Here is a 10,184-nt window from a genome sequence, read left to right on the forward strand (position 1 = left end):
AACCTTTTCATACTCGAGACCCACCTTTATCCAACATGCATTTGAGGACCTATTTTTTTCATCATATAGTTGTATGGTGGTAGACTACTGTTTGACTAGGGTTGCTAGGTCAGAAGCATCCCAACCCCAGAAATTTCAAGGGCAGGTCCTAGTGATGTCATTAAGCATGATACATTAAGTATCAACAATTGCTTGGAGCATACCACTCAAACAAAACATTTCTCTGGAAAGTAAGATAGAAATCTTAGTTAAATTAGGATGTTCCAAGGTCCAGCTGAAGTGATGGGATCGTTCCTTCTCACCTGCTTAGGAAGCCTAGGTAGTGAACATTTAACTTAGCCTATTTGCTTCTGGCAAGAAGGGTTTAAGTGCCCACAGGCCAGGCCAATCACCAGAAGGCCATTGTAGGAAGAAGGGAGTCTAGTGTTGTGGAGATGTTAGATGGGAACACTCAGGAGTAAAGATGGCTGTAATTCTAAACATGCTTACTAAGGAACCAAGCTCCATAGAACTCAACAGGACCTACTTCTGAGCAGATATGGTTAGGATTAAGCTGTTGGTAAGGCTTGACTAGGGATCCTCTGCAATGATATCCATATCCAAGCAAGGTTGGCAACCCCCTGCCTGGAATGCCCTGTTTGCCTTTTAACATGGCTGCTCCAAGCTTCTTTATAGACTTGACCCCTCAACTGCATAGAGATGTCTGAGAAATGAGTAAGAGTTAAGAAGATTCTCTACCCTTTCCTGCCTACCCTGTTGGCTGCTATAAACTGTCTTTGAAAGCCAACCCAATAACTGACAGAGAGAAAACACACATTGTTTGGTCTACCTTCATAGGCAGTAGCTTGCGAACAACAACAACTGAAGCCACACTTCCCACTTCTCTTTTACCACAAGAAACAAACCATCATGCAAACAACAAGGTGCATCATCAGTGGATTTAAGAGGATAGAGCTGAGGGCATGTTGTTGCTTCTATAGATGTAAGGGAGTGAGGTCAAAGGTAAATGAAAAGAAAACAAAAACAAGACAGTGATGATTTCCTAACTGCAATATCATATCAACCACAAGAAGATTCCTATGAGTAAGGCAGAAAACTCAGCATCCCACAACCAGTGTTCCTAACCAAAAACCAAAACTAAAGGAACCTGGCGGCCAGTCAGTCAAGGTCACAGAAATCCCCATGCAGCACAACCTGACCCAGGGGCTACAGTTAATGTAAAATGCTGCAGCATGGTTGCTGACATGAGTGAGACCATATCAGCACATAATACCTCTACTCTGAAATCTGCACTGGTTGCCGATTTGTTCAAGGTGCGCTTTCCATGTTACAGGTACCACAGAGTACTTGTTCTGCTCTTGTAAGAAACTGATCCTTTATTGTGGCAACACCTACACTTTGGAACTCCCTGTTATTGACATTAGGCAGGCACCTTTATTGTATTCTTGTCAGCACCTACTAAAAACATTTTTTGTTTAGGCAAGCCTACCCAGGCATGTAGAAGCTATTATGTTTTTCATCTGTTTTTAACTCATTTATTTTGAATGTTTTTAATACCTATTTTTAACCGTTTTTGACAATAATGTTGTTTTCATTCCTTCTGTAAACTGCTTTGAGGTTTTTTACAATAAAGTGGTATATAAATGTTGTATGTAAAATACATAAATAAATTTCAAAGTCACTGTGGCCCTTGGGTCTCTTTCCTCTTTTAGGAACAAAGGAATCTGTCTTACACAGACTCAGGCCATTTGGTACTATCTAGCTCAGTACTGATGACATGGACTAGCATTGGTTCTTCTGAATTCCAGGCAATATTATTTTCCAGATATTGAATTCTGGACCTTTGCATGCAAAGCATGTGCCCTACCACTGAGCTATAGCCCTTCCCATTAAAAAAAGTATTTTTAAAATAATTCACTAATGAATGCACAGCATATCTAGGGCAGATCCACACCATGAATTTTAAGCACATTCAATATACATTTGACGCACATGAATTCCACCACAGAATTTGTTAAGGGTGGTGGGAACTATAACTGTGAGGAGGAAACTACACTTCCCAGGATTCTTTGGGGAAAATAAAGCACTTTAAATGCAATTTTGATGTGCTTTAAATGTATTATGTGGATCTGCATTACTTCCTAAACCTTGCCTGCGTATAAATCATTTAAATTAATTTTTTTAATGGAAATCAGCTACAAAGTTTACTTGGTGACCATGGGCTACTCACCATCTCTCAGCCTAATCTGCCCCTCAAGCTGAAAACAACAGAGGAGGACCATGACCACCCCCAGGAAGAAAGGTGCAATTAAAATGTAGATGAAATAATAATTTACAACCATAGTGTTAAATCAGATACATATTGAGACATAGTATGAAGAAATATTTATATAAGTATGAATGTCAAGTATGTATTATTTCCACAACCTGTAAAGATATTTGTAGTGCAATCCTATGCATGTTTGTTTAGAAACAAGTCCCAATGTATTCAGGGGGGCTTCCTCAAACAAGGAGGCGTGCGCAGGACTGCAACCTCAGATGATAGGGAACTTCATTCACCCAACCCAAAATTCAAAATCATGCCACTTTAAGCTGTTTTGCAACTGTTTTATATTTGTTTTATGGTTGTTGTTGTTATGTGCCTTCAAGATGACTACAAATTATGGCGACCCTATGAATCAGCGACCTCCAACGGCATCTGTTGTGAACCACCCTGTTCAGATCCTGTAAGTTCAGGTGTGTAGCTTCCTTATGGAATCAATCCATCTCTTGTTTGGCTTTCCTCTTTTTCTACTTCCTTCTGTTTTTCCCAGCATTATTGTCTTTTCTAGAGAATTGTTTTATGGTTATTGGATTTTAAATGGATTTATTTCTTGCTGTGAGCAGCCTTGGTTTCCAACGCTACCTCAAAGGATTGTTGAAAAGATTCCATACACACACACGCACTGGAGAAGTAAAAACTACATCCCATATAATAGTTTATTGTCAAAACCAGTTGGCAATTACAGAATTTATTGTTTTTAATCAGTATTAGTTTCCTATGTGATAAAAGCAGTGACACCTAAGTAAGCCCTGACTAATTGCTTAAAAAAAAAGAATTGGAGGGGGAGAGAAAGATTTACAATATAATTTTTTGCTATGTTCACTCAAAAGTCCCATTGATTTACAGCACAATCCTAACCATGTCCACTCAAAAGTAAGTCCTACTGAATTTAATGGCATTTTCTTCCAGGTATGTGGGATTAGTATTGCAGCTTTACTCCCAGAAAAGTGAGTAAAAGATTAAACGTTCATATTGGGAAGGTTTTCAAAACAGGCTATGAATTAGACAAACAAACTGCCCTTTTCAACAGCCTGGAAAAATTTAAACTTGTTTGACTCCTTACAATTAGAAAAGAATAACATGTTGTAAGCAGGGCTGGCTCCAGGCATGCCAGGGCCCTTGGGCATCAGCTTGCCCTGGGCCCCGGCCTGTGTGTGTGTGCGCGCACGCGTGCACGCACACGCGCACGACCCCCCACCTACCTGTCTCCTGTCTTTTACCATTGCCCTTAACGAAGATGGCAGTCACGGTTTCCCTAAGGGGATGATGCCGCCTCTGCTGCCATCTTTGTTGATGGCACGCATGCATGCTACACTCGCGCATCTCTGCCATCAACTAAGATGGTGGCAGGGGCTTCAGTACCTTAGGGAAACAGTGGCCGCCATCTTTGTTAAGGGCAATGGTAAAATGCAGCAGACAGGTAGGTGGGGGGCATGGGGGGTGCGGATCGCTGAAGAGGAGCAGTGGGGTGGCTGAGGGGGCCCCTGTAGCTCCAGGGGCCATCAGGCCAGTGCCCCACCTGGCCACCCTTTAGAACCAGCCCTGTTGTAATGCCATCATAAGTTGCAGCATGTACACTTTTCACATTTCTGTTCAAAAATTATTTGAAAGATAGAATCATAGAGTCATAGAATAGTAGAGTTGGAAGGGGCCTATAAGGCCATTGAGTCCAACCCCCTGCTCAATGCAGGAATCCAAATCAATGTATAATATATTTTTATTTAAAATGTATAATATGCTATTTTTGCAAGTAATTAAAAAACCCTATATGTACACTTTTATTATAATCATAACTGAAATTGTTTACATTGCAATGTCTACCAAGATCCGGCTGTGATCTTCAGTTCTAGTTTCCTGCTATATTATTGTAGAGAGAAATGCAATCTTGCTATTGCTGAAAGTCATACAATTACTCAACTTCTGTGCAGACAAGCAGGAAAAGGATGTTTCTTTTCAGGATTTGCAATGGGTTCTAGCAAATCTCTCATCAATCACAAGACTGACTTCACTTATTGGCTAAAAATCTGAAAGGGTGGGATTAGAGCAGCCGACTTCTAACAGAAATTGAAGGCGGGCCCTGACATTTGGTGTATGTCTCTTGAACCAGACTACCCAGAAACTTAATTTTTTAAAAATGAAAGCTAAGAATCCAGAGATTGGGGTAACAGACTTGGAGAGCCCCTCCCCCCAAACTGGAGTCTCTGGGCAAAAAATGGAGACCTAGCAACCATAGCTGTGACCCACCTTGGATTAGGCTGCAACCCAGTACTGGGTCCTGACCCACCAATTGATCAATGATCTAGCAGAAGAGGTAGGTGCCTCTGAGAATGTGTAAAGTGCTTTCTTCTTATCATTGAAGAACTACTGCCCCAAACCTGGAATTAAAAAGCAAGAGTCAGGATCCAAAGAGATGTAAAATTACTTCTATGAGCCAAAGAAATCTTTAATTTTTTTTCTTAGATAGCAGCACACCCATTCCCCATGCTACCTCAGATGCTGTTTTTAAAATCGGGGAATTTCAAAGACAATTTGTGATATAGTCATTGGGGCTAGCTGCCCAAATAAAAATGTTTGGTCTTGTGGCGATGTAGACTGTGATTTTTGAAAACCAATTTAAAATATTTCTGGGCTGCCTTTCTGGGCAATGCCCGTCCAAGGTAGCTTACAAGAATAAAAAATTTACAAAATATAAACAATACAAAAACCTAAAACCATCAAGCATCCCCAAGATAAAAGCCAGTAAACACACTTAGCCAGCCAAGTAAAAATACTTTTCACAGCAGTACAAACCACAATTAACCACAATTCACATATAAACCAGTCAGAAGAAATACATTTTTAAAGTCTTGCAAAAGGCTTGAAATGTGGCAGCCTGCTGTAGCTCCACTGGCAGAGAATTCCAAAGCTGTGGGGCCACCATGAAAAAAGCCTTCACCCTTATGACCACCCATATCACTGAGCTAGAAGATGGACATATAAGGAGGGCCTCCATTGCAGATATCAAAGTGCAGGCTGCCTGATATGGGTGCAGGCAGTTCATCAAATAGCATGGTCTCAACCTATTTAAGTCTTTAAAGGTTAAAACTACCACTTTAAATTGGGCTCAGAAATAAACCAGAAGCCAGTGTAGCTGGTAGAGTAAAGGTTTTAAAGAAGCTGACTACCTCATCCTCATCAAAACTTTAGTGGCCACATTCTGAACCAGCTCAAGTTTCCTAACCATTTTTAAAGATAGTTCCACAAAGAACGAATTACAGTAGTTAAGCTATGCATTATAGTAGTCAGATGACCTGGGGGCAGATCACAGTGGCTAGGTCAATCCTCTCCAACAGGACTGCAGCTGACAGTGAAGGTGATAGAACAACAAAGCCCTGATGGAAACAAAGCCCTAGGAGGAGAGACTGAAAGAACTGTGCATGTTTAGCCTTGAGAAGACCGAGGAGAGATATGATAGTACTCTTCAAATACTTGAAACGTTGTCACACAGAGGAGGGCCAGGTTTTCTTCTTGATCGTCCCAGAGTGCCGGACACGGAATAATGTGATCAAGTTACAAGGAAGCCAAATTTCGGTTGAACATCAGGAAAAAACTTCCTGTTAGAACAGTATGACAATGGAACCAATTACCTAGGGAGATGGTGGGCTCTCCAACACCGGAGGCATTCAAGAGGTACCTGTTAGGTATGCTTTAATGTGGATTCCTGCATTGAGCGGGTTGGACTCAAGGCCTTACAGACCCCTTCCAGCTCTGTTGTTCTATGATTGTATGATAACACACTTCTGGCTATTGACCCCATGCAGGTCTTTTTGCTGTGTTTTTTAACTTGGCTGTGGATTTTGTTTAACTGTTACTTTCTTTGATTTGATAGCTTTAATTATTATTGATGTTTTGTTTGCTTTTGTGAACCATAGGAAGATAGGAAGCATCCTTATCCCACTGGTCCATCTAGCTCATTACTGTCTACATTGACTCGCAGTAGCTCTCCCAGGTTTCAGACAGGAGGCTCTCCCAGCCTTATTTGGAAATGCTGGGGACTGAGCCTGGAACCTTCTGCATGCAGAGCAATTCTCTTACCACTGAGCTATGGCCTTTCTCCCAATGGTTGTTTCTAGATTAGGTGCTATTTTGGAGCAGAGAACACAGTTTATAAATGGTTAAGAAGAAATGTCTTCTTTCACATTAGGCAGCAGCCCCCAATTGGAATCCTGGAGACAGTAGGTAAAAACTTTGGCCATAACAAACCCTGACTCTCACAGTTTTGCTGGTATAGAATGTACTGATTTTCAAAATTCTGAAAATATTTTGAGAGTGAGATGCTGTTGCAATAAAAATGCACACGCGTTGTGAAGTAATATTGGAAAATAATATATAGAAGTTAAAACTTGAACAAGTATTTTATCAACAATCCATGAACAGCGCAATCCTAACCATGTCTACTCAGCAGTAAGTACCACTCATTTCCATGGGGCTTGCTCCCAGGTAAGTGGAGCTAGGATAGCAGTCTAAGTATCACTGAAATGTCTTCCACATTTCCATGACTTCCTTGTTCATTTGAAACTAAAACAACAAAAAGTCTTTGGGCTGGTTTTGCTGCAACAGTCTTACGCGGATACCCCTCTGAAACGTGAACTAAACTGTTCTGGTAACAAAGCGCTTTGTGGAATTATAACCGGTCTCTTGACGCCTAAGCTGTAAACCTTCTTCCTTTTGCACAAGAAACAAGGTGGACCTTGTTGAATTTTCCCTCCCCGCCCCTCGTTCACGTCATCAGTCTGCGTCCTACAGCGTTGATTGGGAGACGTGAGCTGTTAATGGAGCAGGTTCTTTTTAACTTTTTTGGGAAACTGCCTTCGTTGAAAAGGGATAGTCTTTATTCCGGTTTCCCCCCAAAGCTGTAACCTAGTCCTACATTTCCTGCCTTGTTTCAGGATTAGACGTTATTGATTAGACCGCTAAGCTTGAGTCATGGGCTGGTTTGAACCGCGGGTAGATGTGTAGCACCTTTTTCGTGTTGCGTGCTCTTTCCTTTTGGCATACTATTGAGTTTGGGTTTAAAAATAAATATCGGCTGAATTAAAAAAAAACCAGGTAGAAACGAGCCTGTTTCTTCGTACACCCCCTCCCCGATTTTGCTTAACAATATAACTGAAGTGGATTTGTAAGGGGAAAACTATGTGTTTGAAAACTGACAGATGTGAATGTTCTGTATTTCTTTTACTGACAGAATATGGACACCCAGAAAGATGCACCTCCTCCAAAGCAGCAACCTATGATATACATCTGTGGACGTAAGCTTATGTCATGCCTCCCTGGTAGTACGTTTGTGCTGTGTAGTCTCTTAGAAGGGTGATCATGCTGTAGAGTGTTGCTAAAACTGAATTTTCTCTCACTTTCATGAGGCCTGTTGTGAATTGCACCGTATTATACTGTTCAGGTCTAAGTGAGAGTGAAGGATGTGAAGATGACCCAAAGTGTTTGTGTGGGCTGCCCTTCCCCACCACTGGGCTATCTACCACCAACTGCCCTGTGAAAAGGAACGTCAGATCTCAGCTTGTGCTTCAGTGGGGTTGGCTTTGTTTCATTTTGAGTGTATGGTTCTTGGTGTATCCATTGTATTTTATAAGTGCTGTAAAGCTAGTATGAGGACTAATGAAAAAGCAGACTGTAAATATACTAAATAAGTAGTGAGCTTGGATTCCGTTCTAATAGCTATTAATTTGACAAATTCCAATATATGAAATGCTAAGCAACTTTAATAATTCTGGTTGAAATTAACACTGGAGCAGTGGTTAAGTCTGGATGAGGCTCAATGCCATCATATGATGGCAGTAGGGTTGGCTTGGGATTTGGGGAATCCTGGGCTGATTCAACCCCTCAGCGCTCTCAACCCTTTCCTGAAATGCCCTTTTTCAGTGCTTTCAGCAGCACATCCACCTGTACATTCAGTGGGTGGAACAGAAAATTCCATGCCAGCACAGTGATACATCACTCTACGGGTGGAGGCCGCCGGGGCTGGGTGAAGGGACATGTCCACCCAATCCTTCTTTTCCTTTAGGGGGCTTGGATTGCAGCCTAATTTGTCTATCAGTTTAGTAAAAGGAGTTAGCCAAACTCAGTTTTTTTCAATAAAATTCCATGTTTTTAATACTATGTGTCATATAGCAAAGGACCCATTTTTCTTTTGTCATGGCTATTCTCAGCTTTCTTTGAGTTTTCCTTCTAACATTGATTTAACGAAGTATTGGTGTTCTTTACAAATTTTTCAGACTGTCACACAGAAAATGAAATAAACGCAAGAGATCCTATCAGATGCAGAGAGTGTGGCTACAGAATAATGTACAAGAAAAGAACAAAAAGATGTATCCTTCATATGCCTGTTCTTTGCTTGATTATTGCATACTGATTCTAACCACCTTTGCTTTTAGCATTTGTTAGTGTCACTGCAATGTCATAATGTTATTTTATGTTGATGAAGATCTACAAATCTCATCTGAAGTTAAATACTAGTGCTGTGAGAACCTGGTCCACATTTCCTATACAGATAATCTGGTTGGGGAAAGTGTTTTTTGCCTGCCTGCCTGCCACAATACACAGACTGGACAGATTAATCACGTTGTGAAGTGTAATTTATGAACTGGTCAGCCATAAAATGTTTTCAACTAAGATTGTTATACAATATAGCATTATACCTGTGTGCATATATATACTTATTCTGATGTAGATAATTTTAAGCATGCTTAACTCCTATTGAAAAATTGGGACCTTCAGTCTGATCCTCATTTCTTTTATTTTCAAGTAAATGCCATTGCCTTAAGTAGTGCTTAAAAAGAGATAGGTTGAACATATGACTTCAGGGAGCGATGTGAAAGTTACACTCTGAATATTAAAAAGAAACATAGAGAGTAGAAAACATAAGGTATTCCTGCTTCTTGCTCATGCCTCATCTGGAATATCTGAAGTCATTTTTACATGAATATGTGTAAGAAACATGTATTCAGGGTACATTCAACTTCCTATGTATTTCAGCAAGATATATGGGCAAGCCCCATCCTTCTGTAGATGCATCAGAAGGATCACCCCTGGAGATCAAGATAAGGCTCAATGTATCCTCTTCATTCCCTTCCACTCCTCAGATGGATTTCATTTGCACATGCACTGCAACTGTTGTTTATTCTGAGTATAACTTATTTGTGGCCCAAGCAGTGGGGAGGAGAAGGGTGACCAGATAAATGAATGGGGTTTCAAATAATGGCTAGTGAACTATAGTATGTATGTAACTAAGAGCCAGCTGAAAGAGGAGCCCTATGCTAATTCATTGCTACATGACAACTACTCGACTGTGTGTTGTGCAGATTGTTCTGAAGGATGTGAAGAGTGTGAAATAATTTGCATAATTCTTCATTATAACTATCAATTTTTATTATGATCTCCAACTTTTTTCCTTGACTCCACCTTATAGTGGTTGTGTTTGATGCCCGATGAAGGGAACCGAAGATGCATCTGATCTACTGCAATGTATTTTAGATTCTTCATGTTAGACTTTGTTAGACTTTGATTTGTTATAGGCAAATACGTTCTTCTATTCTGATAATGTGTAAATTATTCAGTTATGGCAATAAAGTTTTATTCAAATACTTTGTTATTATTTCTAGTAATGAAATTTGAGAAATCTTTAAAAAAAGTTCTAATGTAGTTCTAGGTCTAAAGCAAATAGATGGCCTATATTAAGTTTAAATTTTGTTCTAGTTTCTAGAATTTCTGTAATGTTTGAGGGGAGGGGAAGAATCATGGGATGATGGTAGAGAGTTCAGTATAGTGCAGTCTAATGGTTCAATGGGACTGACCTTAACCATGGAGATGA

At 40.3% G+C, this 10,184-nt stretch overlaps 1 protein-coding gene across 3 annotated transcripts; it reads left to right on the top strand.

The window, feature by feature from the left end:
• Positions 1-7,040: 7,040 nt before the first annotated feature.
• POLR2K (RNA polymerase II, I and III subunit K) lies at positions 7,041-9,957 on the top strand. 3 transcript variants are annotated; one of them, XM_061604255.1, is made up of 4 exons: positions 7,041-7,143; positions 7,548-7,611; positions 8,590-8,682; positions 9,783-9,957. In XM_061604255.1, exons 1-4 carry the CDS (start codon positions 7,135-7,137, stop codon positions 9,803-9,805), a joined length of 189 nt encoding a protein of 62 aa, XP_061460239.1. In that variant the 5' UTR covers positions 7,041-7,134; the 3' UTR covers positions 9,806-9,957. The 3 variants fall into 3 exon arrangements, with proteins under 3 accessions (XP_061460239.1, XP_061460230.1, XP_061460249.1); XM_061604246.1 differs by lacking the exon at positions 7,041-7,143 and adding an exon at positions 7,151-7,309; XM_061604265.1 differs by lacking the exon at positions 7,041-7,143 and adding an exon at positions 7,152-7,411.
• The last annotated feature ends 227 nt before the right edge of the window (positions 9,958-10,184 follow it).

The sequence above is a fragment of the Rhineura floridana genome, chromosome 1 (genome assembly GCF_030035675.1).
Source record: "Rhineura floridana isolate rRhiFlo1 chromosome 1, rRhiFlo1.hap2, whole genome shotgun sequence".
Lineage (NCBI taxonomy): Eukaryota > Metazoa > Chordata > Lepidosauria > Squamata > Rhineuridae > Rhineura > Rhineura floridana.